Source organism: Canis aureus, chromosome 10 (genome assembly GCF_053574225.1).
Source record: "Canis aureus isolate CA01 chromosome 10, VMU_Caureus_v.1.0, whole genome shotgun sequence".
NCBI lineage: Eukaryota > Metazoa > Chordata > Mammalia > Carnivora > Canidae > Canis > Canis aureus.
Genome location: NC_135620.1, coordinates 62,595,731 through 62,608,257, shown reverse-complemented (window position 1 = coordinate 62,608,257; position 12,527 = coordinate 62,595,731). Strand labels below are relative to the sequence as shown.

The 12,527-nt window shown below is 36.1% G+C and overlaps 1 protein-coding gene and 1 pseudogene across 4 annotated transcripts in view; one reads left to right on the top strand and one right to left on the bottom strand.

Moving 5' to 3' along the window:
- Positions 1-9,991, top strand: part of LOC144322573 (protein BTG4 pseudogene) — a 27,070-nt pseudogene extending 17,079 nt beyond the window's left edge. The window contains exon 6 of the transcript XR_013388185.1: positions 5,934-9,991. The product of XR_013388185.1 is annotated as a protein BTG4 pseudogene (transcript). The remainder of the gene's footprint in view (positions 1-5,933) is intronic.
- NIPSNAP3A (nipsnap homolog 3A) overlaps positions 1-12,527 on the bottom strand; it is a 13,805-nt gene extending 1,278 nt beyond the window's left edge. Inside the window, exons 1-5 of one of the 3 annotated variants that reach the window (XM_077912761.1) lie at positions 12,331-12,527; positions 9,006-9,216; positions 7,208-7,366; positions 5,488-5,637; positions 878-959 (exon numbers count right to left, since the gene is read on the bottom strand). In XM_077912761.1, coding sequence (XP_077768887.1) covers positions 892-959; positions 5,488-5,637; positions 7,208-7,366; positions 9,006-9,216; positions 12,331-12,390 — 648 coding nt within the window. In that variant the 5' untranslated portion in view covers positions 12,391-12,527 and the 3' untranslated portion in view covers positions 878-891. The remainder of the gene's footprint in view (positions 1-877; positions 960-5,487; positions 5,638-7,207; positions 7,367-9,005; positions 9,217-12,330) is intronic. The other 2 variants (XM_077912760.1, XM_077912762.1) reach the window with 2 other exon arrangements.

Below are 12,527 nucleotides of genomic sequence, written 5' to 3'. Positions count from 1 at the left end.
TCATGACTTCCTAATACATTTTAGTTTATTTAAAAAGCAAGATTATAAAAGAATTGTCTTTACTATTGAAAATTTAGGTAATACAAAGAAGAAAAATAACAGCAGCATAATTTTAACCACCTAGAGAGCAACTCTACTCAAATTTAGTGCAGTTCCTCTGAACAAATGATTAAAATCAAATTAAGGTCATACTATATGTTACACTTAATTATGGATTTTTAAAAATCAACAATGCATACTTTCCATGGCAACCTTAATTTTTAATGGCTATGTGAATTCCTCCCTATAGATATAACAACTTTTTATCCAAGCCCCTGATCAATTAGATTAATATTTGAATATTTTTTGAAATATGGAATACACGTTTTATGCATATTTTCTTAAATTTTAATAATTACAAAATAAAACTTATTAGCTGTATAGGAAAATGCAGATAAAAAGAGAAAAGAGGAGTCATTTCTACACCACCTAGAAAAAAACTCACTTTTATATTTGCTGTATCTCTTTCCATACTTATGTATATATATGTATTTTTATGAATATATATTTATACACATAAACATGTTTATAGTTATATAAATGATGTAGACAATATATTTTCTGGATTATACGCATATTACATAAGAAATGTATATTGTAAACAACACTGACATAAACTTCATTAGAACAGCATCTACATGTGTATCTATACCAGCAAAGCTGAGTACAACCATTACTAACTAATATTTATTGGGTGTTGACTATGTGCCAGACCTGGTTTTAAGCATTTTGCATGTATTAACTCATTTAGCCTTCATAATAATTTTAGGTGGTGGATTATTAGTATCATCATTTTATGGATGAGGAAACTAAGGCATAATATGGTTAAGTAACTTACCCAGGGTCACAAAGTTATAAGTGGTGAAGCTGGGATTCAAATCCAGGCAGTCTGGATCTGAATATTTTCTTAATATAAACTCCTAAAATTTAAATTGAGAGAACCAAAGAGTGTATCATATATATATATATATGTGTGTGTGTGTGTGTGTATATATATACACACACACACACTTACAAATATACAGTGTATATATTATACTGTCCTCCAGAAACAAAGTACTGACTTATAATCAGTATATTACCATTCTCCTAATACACTAAGAATGAATTTGAGATTAGAGAGTGTGTGCACACATTTTCTTTTTTTTTTTTTTTTTAAGATTTATTTACTTTGGAGAGAGAGCACGCACATATATGCATGAGTCGGGGGAGGGGCAGAGGGCAAAAGAAAGAATCTTAAGCAGACTCCCCACTGAGTGTGAAACTCAATGCAGGGCTGATTTCAGGACCCATGAGATTATAACCTGAGCTGAAATCATGAATTGGATACCTACCCAACTGAGGAGCCCAGGTGCCTCAAGATTAAAAAGAATGTGTGCACCATATTTTCAATCATTTTTTTCTTGGAAAAGTTATACATGTCCATTATAATAAATTAGAAGCTTAAAAAATCTTTAATCTCATCATTTAAATTTGGCTATGTATTTTATGTCATTTCACATTTCCTAAACACACCTACATATCCATGCATACTTCCTTAATATTGGCAAAAATAATTTAAAAATTCAGGCTTTTTGCCCAAGGCAGCCCCAGACTAGCCTCTTAACACAGGACCAAATCCTGCCCACAACATGCAAAATATTGCCATTGCAGACACCTGGAATGAAGGCAAATATGGCTCAGCCACAACAGTAAAGTGTATGCAACACACACAGGAGACACCCTGGAAGGGCCAGGTTCTGGTGAACAGGGACATTGCACTGCAAAGTACTACATGACCTCTTCTTCATAATGCCACTACTTTCAAGAGCAGGAGATATAGCTTACTTTCCTAACACACAGAAACAGACAGAGTTAGACAAAATGAAGACACAGAAAGATATGTGCCAAATGAATGAACAGGATAAAAATCCAGCAAAAAAACCTACATGAAACAGAGATAAGCAATATGCCTGATAGAGAATTTAAAGTAATGATCATAAATATTCTCATTAGACTTGAGAAAACAAGGGAGGACCTCAGTGAGACCCTAAAAAAAGACAAAATACAAAAAGAACCAGTGAGAGATGGAGAACTTTGTAAGAGAAATTAAAAAAAGACACTAAAGGGAATATATAATACATTAGAGGAAGCAGAAGAATGGACCAGTGAGCTGGAAGACAGTAATGAAAAGCAATGAAGCTGAAGGGGAGAAACAGAAAAGATAAATTAAAAAACTGAGAATAGGTTAAGGGAACTCAGTGACACCATCAAGTGTAATAACATTCATATTATAGGGATCCCAGAAAAGAGAAAGAAAAGGGGCAGCAAATTTATTTGATGAAATTTGAAGAAACAGGTACATATAAACTTAATAAAAGTAGTAGATTAATCACTTATAAAACTAGTAGGGACGTTACAGACAAAGCAGTAAAATCAAGTATATCTACAAAAATCAGGCCAGGGATTCACAAAAGGGTATAAAGTATGACATCATATACCAACACGTAGAGAGGAGGGGAGTAAAAGTTTAGTGCTTTTATAATGGGTTCCAACTGAAGTGACTGTCAACCTAATAAAGACTGCTACATTCATAAGATATGTATATAAACCTAACGGTGACCACAAATTCAAAACTGGTAATAGATATACAAAAAATATAGACAAAATAATCTAAGTATATCACTAAATAAAACCATCTAACCATAAGTGAAGAGAGCAAGAATAACAACAATAACACCAGAACAAGTAACAAAATGGCAATAAGTACATACCTATCAATAATTACTTTGAATGTAAATGGACTAAATACGCCAACCAAGGTGACTTAATGGATAAAAGACATCTATATGCTGCCTACAAGGGAGTTATTTCAGACCTAAATACACATGGCAGATTGAAAGTAAAGGGATGGGAAAACAATTATCATGCAAGCGAAAAGAGAGCTGGAATAGAAATACTTATATCAGACAAAATAGAATTTGAAACAAACACTGTAATGAGACATAAAGAAGGACACTACATAATCATGAATGGAAAAATTCAACAAGAAAAAATAGAACTACCATAGGATCCAGTAATTCTGCTACTGGAATTTACCCAAAAAATATGAAAACATGAATTTGAAAAGATATGTACAGCCCTCTGTTTACTGCAGCATTAATTGGTAGTCAAAATATGGAAGTAACCCAAATTCCACTGATAGATGAATGGATAAAGAAGTTATAGTGTGTATATACCTCCCCCCCCCCGACACACACACTGGAATATTATTCAGCCATAAAAAAAAGAATGAAATTGTGCCACTGCAACATATGGATGGATATAATGCTAAGTAAAATAGGTCAGTCAGAGAAAGACAAATACCACATGATTTACTCATAGTGGAATTTAAGAAACAAAACAAATGATCAATGAAGAAAGACCAAAAAACCAACTCTTAAATATAGAGAAGTCTTGGTTGCCAGAGGGGAAGTGGGTGGAAGGATGGGTGAAATAGGTGAAGGGAATTTAGAATATACTTATAGGGATGCCTGAGTGGCTCAGTGGTTTAGCGCCTGCCTTCAGCACAGGGCGTGATCCTGGATTCCTGGGATTGAGTCCCCATCCCCACCTCAAGCTCCCTGCATGGAGCCTGCTTCTCCCTCTGCCTGTGTCTCTGCCTCTCTCTCTGTCTCTCATGAATAAATAAAATCCTTAAAAAACAAAGAATACACTTATAATGATGAGTACTGAGTAATATATAGAAATAATTGCTGAACCCTATAATATACACCTGAAACTAATATAACACTGTATGTTACTTACACTGAAATTAAAGGAATAAATTAAAAATTAAAAAATATCAAATACAAACAAATCTTTTTTATTTATATTGCCAGTTTTTTTGAAGGAAGATGAAGCAGATATGAGCCCTACAAGTATAACTCATTTTTCTCTGACCTATCTAGTACTGTACCTATATAATGTATCCTTATTAGGTAAAAACAGGCATCTCATTATTATTTTAATCTACATCTTCTTTAAGATATTTTTAGTAGTAATCTGTCTACCTTTGTAGAAGTATTTATTTTTTTGCTTTTTGATTTCGTTTAAGGTACTTTGGGAAGCATAAAGTCTGAGCTTTGTATAATAAAATCATCAGTTTGTTCCCTTTTCCCTTCATAGTTTCTTTATTGTTTCTGTATTGAAATATTGTTTCCATACATATTATTAAATAAGTTCATCTATACTTTGTTTTAGTAATTGTATGAATCCAATTTAATTGGAATCCATAATCCACCTTGATTTTATTTTAGCATACAGTATTAGATAGGCATCTTATATTTTTCCCCCTCTTCATATATTTTTCAACTTGAATATAGATCTATAACATATATATTAGAGTTAACTTTATTTTATTAAATATTTTTTATTTAAAAAATAAAGTAGTATTTTATTAAATAAATTAATAAACCGTATGCTCTTATATATCTATCATAATATATTTAAGTAGTAGAAAATAGATAATTTTTCTTCTTTGGGCTTGTCCATGTTTTTAATTAATATTTATAATAACTACACATTACTTTTTCACCCATAAACATCTTTCTTTCCCAAGTAATGTTATTAAAAAAAAAAAAAAACTACAGGGGCACCTGGGGTAGCACAGTTGGTTAAGCGTCTAACTCTTGGTTTCAGTTCAGGTCATGATCTCATGATCTTGAGACTGAGCCCTGTATTCAGGCTCCAAGCTCAGCATGGGTCTGCCTAAGACTCTCTCTCCCTCTGCCATCTCCACCACTCTCTCACAACCGTCCTCTCTCTCTCTCATTAAAAATAAATCTTTTAAAAAAATCACAAAGAGTACAAACTTCCAATTACAAGATAAATAAGCTTTGGAGATGTAATACACAACATGATGACTACAGTTAACAATTCTGTACTGTACATTTGAAAGCTGATAAAAGAGTAGATCTTAAAAGTTCTTATCATAAGAAGAAACAATGTGTGAGGTGGTGGATGTTATCTAAATTTATTGTGATCATTTCACAATATATATATATCAAGTCATTATGTTGTCTGTAAACTCATATGTCAATTATATCAATAACACTGGGAACAAAGGAAAAAATCATTAAATGTACATATAGAGGAAAATAGGGTGATGAAAGAAACAGGTGACTTTTCCAGGTTCTTTCTTTCCAGTTTTTAAAATTTTATCATTTTGATGTATCAGAGAAAAGAACAGTTCAGTATTTGAAAAAAGAAATTTTTTTTTTTTTTTTAAAAAAGAAATTTACAAGGTGAATAACATTCTAAATAAGATGTAAAACAGGTTTGCTCAACCCTTAAAATTACAAAGCTAAAAATTGGGCAATAAATAATAAAATATACTCCATAATGAGAATAGAGACAAACTGGCCAAAGGAAATTAATGTGGATCACCAAAATATTTTGCAATTTCCTAGAAGAAATAGACAACTATACCTCTGTTGAGCACTCCATATTCTGCATGGAACACTCCAACTAGTTTTGTATAGCCTCGATTGACATGAGTATGAACTGCTCTTTTAAACGGGTCACCCCACAGAGCTGGCCCACCAGGTTTCATCTGAAAAGTAGCTAGTTCATAGATTCCTAGAATAGGGAGAAAAATAATTATTCTATAGAACACATTCAAGCAATTTCTAATCATGTTTAATTTGGTTCCAGTGGAAAGCTAACTGTATATATAGAATTTGAGGATCATACCCATATACCCACGTACATATTTATGTAGATCTATTTACTAATAATTTGCATATTTTTTTTTTTTTTGCTTTTATGTTTAGAAAGTCCTCATCTTAGTGTAAGAGGCAGTTGCCAGTCTCTTATAGCTCCATTCTTCTTTCCAACTTCCACTAACTTTTCTGTTTATATAATTTTCCCTATAGGATACCATTTCTAACAGGAACAGCAAGCAAATAATGAACCTGAAGTGACTGTCTCCAAGTTCTGAGGAAAAAAAGAATTCTAAAGGAGATGGTTTCATTATTACTAAATATCCAGGTAAATACTTGAAAAGCATTTTACTTCCTGGATGGAAGTATAGATTGGGTGAAGACAAGGAAGCCAAGTGGATTTGGAAAGTAAAAGAAAAGCATGCAAAAATTACTGAAGAATCATGAATAACATAGAAGAAAAGAACCAAGATTTGGTACTTTATGAAAAGGCAACTAGTTCATTTAGTTAGTACTGAAATTTGAGAGATAGCTAAGAGGGTAAGTTTCTAAATAAGATTTTTCAAATCTCTTGTAATCTTTTTTTTTTTTTTTTTAAGATTTTATTAATTCATGAGACAGACACACACACACACACACACACACACACACACACACACGCACACGCACACAGAGGCACAGACACAGGCAGAAGCAGGCTCCATGCAGGGAACCTGATGTGGGACTTGATCCCGGGTCTCCAGGATCACACCCTGGGCTGAAGGCGGTGCTAAACTGCTGAGACACCCAGGCTGCCCAAATCTCTTGTAATCTAAAATGTACTATAAAGTTGGGAATAAGGAGGGAAATAAAGTAACATTTAGATTAGTTTATGCTTTTGCTAATCTGACCTTTGTTTAAAACTGGATTGAGGTAATAATTTCTTAAGTCAGCAAGAAGTGAAATCAGCAAGAAGACAAATCTTTAGGAATTACTTTCAAACTGAGAAATAAGAAACAGGAAGACACAAAAGTTAGACTACAGTAATGCAGCTTGGCAGTTCCAGTTAACTCATTCCCCTAGTCAATTTTATAAGCAAATATACACTTAAAATTTAAGATTAGTTGTAATTTATGAAAAAATGCTTTTATATTTAAAAGTTTATATTATTTTAAAATTATGACAAGTATCACATATTATCCCTCACCTACCCACAAATGTGTTCTCTGTTCCCAAGGCCCAACTTCTCAACGTTCAATGACTATGCCAACTTTTTCTATAATATAGATAAGCTTTCAGAATCAATGAGATACTAATATGGAAAAACACTTCATTATTTAAATGGTCATTTTTTGAAAAGATGAGCTAAGACCATTTATTTTTGCCTGATCAAGATATATTCCTATATTAAACAAAGATTTTTTCCAAAAGAACTTGAGTTTTTATAGCTTAAAATCTTTAACATTTTCTCCATCAAAATTCAAAGTGACTAAGAGGGGAGGACTTACCTTCTTTTGGAGGCTCTTCTAATTTGCTCCATGGCACCAGATAAGTAATCTCACTCTCTTGTTTATCAATTAGAGCCAAATTTGGAATCAGGTATTGTTCTTGCCATTCTTTATCTTTGGCCAATGCTTTCCGAACTTCAGTTCGATGAGCAAAATTATCTATGGGAAAAGGAGTAAGAAAACCAAAAATTATGGTTTTAAAATCACATATATTTTTTCTAGGTTTCATCCAATTTGCCAACTGTTCATCTTTCTATGCCTGTTTCTTACTTTGTAAAATGGGGATAATGATAGAGTATCTCCCTCTAGCGTTGTTAAGATTAAATTAGTATACAAAAGTTGCTTACAACAGTGTTTGGCACGTAGTTAGAACTCAACATACATGAACTATTGTTATTAATTTAATTGAGGCATTTAAATTATATTGGCAGTTTAGAAAAAGAGTATTTTTTGGTTGTGGTGGTAGTGGTGGTGATGGTGGTGGTCATAGGTGATCAGGTCAAGATACACCTTGAATTACATTTATCATAAACAAAATTAAGATGCACTTTGACAACTGCTGCTTTGAACCAATAGCTTTCAAAGAAACAGTGCTGATTCTTTTACTGTCATCCATTCTTTTACTCAGTACTATTTCTCTTGTCTTTGTTTCCCAAACAAGAACACATATTTGCTAACATAAGGTCCTAGTACCACATTTAACTATTAGGGCCTCATAAGACTAATGATGACATAGTTTTCTACGGTTTATGCTACAGATAAGGAATAACATCTATCTTAGAGCTTAAGTTTTAATCAGAATGGTACTAGCACTTTTTTGTTTTTCCTGGGATACATTCATCTGGTAGTACATTAAAGCATAAATTGTGTTTTAATGGGGTTTGTTCTACTACAATTGGGAAAACCTCTAAACTATGGACATGCTAAATATAGAATGAACACTTTTCATGTTAAAGCATGTTATGACTATTAACTTTGGATACTGATGACCAAATACTAAATGAAATTATTAAGTTTTTGGATATCATGATATACTACTGTGGACTTCAGAAAGATTAGACACAGTTGTAACAAACATTTTGAAGATTCTAGTAACCATAATCCTTTTTCTACTAAACCAGGGATAGATCAGCTTCAATATGGGAAGAACTCTTAATTCCTTTTCCTTTACCTCTCTAGACTGGTAAATGACAGTGACTTCCTTAAAACTGTGAGGTACAAAAATAAAAGTGGTCCGAAACCTAACAGATTTATGATATCTTACAGAAAGGTGAGGGCTTCAAAGTTTACTATCATCCCTTATTAACTTCTATTTCCCTAAAGTCCCTAGACATTTCAATGATTTCTGTTAAAACACTGATAGCCAGCTATAGCTTCACTTAAAAAAAATTCTACTTTCCTTTCATGATCTTAGCTCACTTGGGTTCTTGCAATCACTTTTTTTTTTTTTTCAAAAACCATCTTTACAACAAGCTATCCTTAACTTCTCCTAAGAATTAAAGTGTGGTTCATAATTTTATGATGTGACATCTGAGATGCCATGTTCTCAATATCACATTCCAATATGCTAATAAAAGGTTCAGCAATAGGTTGCAATAGGTATACCACTGGTAGGCACAATTACTGGATTTATTTTTTGGTATCACTATTTAAAAGTTTTATGTCACCTGTATGTATTTATAATAATATAGATCCAAAAAATAATAATAATATAGATCCAAGAACTAAGTTGCTAAGTCTCAGGTAACATCTAACAGAATGAAAATCTGTACTGAATACTTAAGCTGAATGCTCATACCATACTTCCAAATATGAAACACTTTATTCATTCTGCCTCCAAATTCTACACTCCAGTATCCAACCAATTCAGAGTGAGCTGTCCGAAGATGAATGTTTTTCTTAGTATTTTCCAGGAACTCATTCATTTTTGAGGGCTTAAGATAATAAGTACGGAATTCATAGAATGTTCCATCATATTGTCTGGGGCCTGTAGCAAAAGATGAGCAAACCTGAAGAAAGATAAGGCAAATTTAAATATTTGGGAAGGTAGGGTTTATAATATTATGTTACAACCAAATCTGAGTCTGGAAACAAGGGACACACAGTAGACTCACAATCTGTTTGTACTTCCATGGTCTTCTCTCCACAGATAATTGCTTAGAGAGGTAGCAGTAAAGAAGACTACTTTTAAGTATCCCAAATATATACCTACTATGTCATTGTAGGTGGTCTACCTCTAGTTGCTTTTTCATGAGAAGTTTCTCCTAAGAAGCCACTGGGATAATTTCTTTACCCAAAAACTACAGTTAGGATCTTAATAAATTTTGCAAATAATTATCCCTTATTTAGTAAACATTCCATCCTTAATAATACATGTATGTGTTAGAGTTAAGCATTTAAAACAATTTTATAAAATATACAGTATTTTGGCTAGCACAATGGAAATGTTTACTAGCAGAAAAATTTTTAAATTTTTATTTTTTAGGTTCTTAAAACAATGGAAATTGCTGGTCTGGTCAAAATACTTCCTAAATGCAATGAAGTAGACCACTGGTCAAAAAATAGAATAGAGGGGCACTTGGGTAGCTCAGTTGGTTAAGCCACGGACTCTTGATTTCCGTCGATGTCATGGTTTCAGGGTTGTGAGATTCCTGCCTCCAACTCTGCACTGAGGGTGGAGCCTGCTTGATTCTCATTCTCTCTCTCTCCCTGCCCCTCTCCACCATGCTCTCTCTTAAAAAAAAAAAAAAAAAAAAGAAGATAGGAATTTAATGTAATAGAAAACTATGACCTATCCTATTGCATTGTAATATAGTCAGAATGGGTAAAGCTAGAAAAAGAAAAAATGTTAAGTCAATTAATTGTCTAAGTCATTTTTTTAATTAAAAAAATCAAAATTTAAAAAATATTTTATTTATCCATTTATTTGAGAGGGTGAGCATATATGTGAGCGGTGGTGGAGGGGTGGATGGTGAGGAACAGAGGGAGAGGGACAAGCAGACTCTGTGCTAAATGCCAGAGCCTGAGCTGGAGGCAGGGCTCCATTCCAGGACCCTGAGATCATGACCTGAGCTGAAACCAAGAATTGGACACTTTAACTGATGGAGCCACCGAGGTGCTCCTGAGTTATTATGTTTTTAATTACAGATACAGTCTGAAGAAGTGCATTTAATCCACCCAGTTATACCATGTTGATGGAAATACCTTTATAAGAACCATAAATTCCTTTTGTAATAGCCATATACTTACCATGTAAATTTCTAATTTGGTTCTCTGAGTGAACTTAACTTTCAGTGGAAAATGCTTTGCCAGAAATTATCTTCTATGTGTTTATATAAAGAAATATATGTATATAAACACAGATATTCACATGGTATTCTAGTGTACAAATCCATCTTATGTAAGTTTGGTTAGCCTGTGCACATTTCCTACAGCTGACTACACCAGAATAATCTGTTACAAAGTTTTCATACCTATAAAGCTATGGATGAATTTTGGGCTTATCCTTGACTACCTGGTACAACAATCTTTTAAAAGCAATAGGCTTCTTGCTCTGACATACATATTGTTTCACAGAGCACAATAGTGTATTTTACTTGTATAAAGCGGAATTATAATAATCTATTTTAAGCTAATCCCATTCATGTCTATGATGAGTTATATTCTTATTGGCTGGTTGACATTTGCCATCAAAAACAATTGCAGCTGCCCCTACATTTGGCAGATTTTTTGTGTGTGTGTGTGTGTGTGCCATTTTACCACTCTAATAACAAAATGCTATGCAAATGAGAACTAATATTTATAGCTTAAAAATATTGTAAATAAAACATATCAAAAATAGACCAACGGGGTAGTTGTGATAATTGCTTTTAAGTTGTTTTTCAGGGAATTTGTATTTGGAGAACAAAATAAGTGATCACAGGCACACATTTTTATTATCCTTTGCAGAAGAATACAGTAAGAAAGCTCAGGGAGAAGTTAACAGCAATGAAGCAATGAGGCATGTATGTGTGTGGGAAGGAGGGGAGGTGATTTTTGTTGAGCGACAGTAGAACTGTGCAACCACAACGCAGGACCAGCATGCTAGGAAAGGAAACAGGAGTGCTTCAGGCTCCCTTGTCTCCAAAGAAGGGCTCATTTTTGGCAGCACTGACTTCCAGTTCACTTAGAACAACCGGTCAACATCTAATAAAATTGCAGTTCGCAATAAAGTTATAATAATTCTTGGTCCTGCCCCAGTAGAGAATCAGGACAGACTGTATTGCTAATCTTGGGTGAATGGGCCGTTATTGGTTTTTCTTCAGTCTTAACCAGAAAGTTAGTCTCTAGAATCGGTTAATCCCCTTCTGATCCAACCCTTTGAGAAAGAAATACAAGTCTAAATATCAAAAGGAAAAAAATGTGTAGTTTCACAGAACAGGCCAAGTATCGACAGTTAAGGCTGAAATCACAAAAATCTATTGTGTGCTCTTCTCACCAAAGGTTAAGTGCGGCTGTTGCAATCAGGTTTGCCAGGAGGTTCCGGGCCCCCTCCCTGGCTTGGCCACGCCCGCGCGAGGCGGGGGCAGGGGGGCAGGGGGGCAGGGGGGCAGGGGGCAGGGGGCAGGGAGGGCAGGTCGCTCCACACCCGCGCCCGCACCCGCACCCCGCCCGGCCGCCTCTCCAGGGTTCTCTGCAAAACCCTTGCAGGTTGTGCACGTTTCGTTTACAGGGCGGAGGCCGGCTGGCTGACCTAAGTCTCCTCGGACGAGGGGGCGGTAGCTCGTCAAACAGTTCAGTGGGAACCGCTTGACCTGCAAGCGCCAGGCTCCGGCCCCAACGTGGTGAAAGCAGCAGCTGGAGCTTCAGGGCTATCCTCAGGGCCGCCTGGCACCCAGGCCAGAAAAGTCCCGCCCGCGGTTGCTCGCGAATTGGCCGGGAGGCGGCAGCGGCCGGGGACCCTGTTCCACCCGCGCTCCGCAGCGCGCCCGGCGCGGACTTCGGAGCCAGAACCGTGCGCGCATGCGCGGCTCCGCAGGCCCAGGCGCCCAGGCCGGGTGGCGCATGCGCGGGACGGCGAGCTCCCCGCGGACGCCCCTCCCCGCCCCCGGGGCCCGGCCTGGGCTCGTCTCCGCCGCCGGTACCTGAGGCGCGAGCGTCCGCGCAGCCAGAGCCGCAGCCAGGCGGCTTCGGAGGACGAGCATGGCGTGGCTTGGAGCGCCGGGAAGGGCAGCCGGCCGGGACTCCGGAGCCCCCGGGTTGCGGCGGACCCGCCTGGAGAAGAGCGGCGACGGCGCTGCGGGCCGAAGGCGGCAGGGGCGGGCCTCGGGGCCGCGGGCTC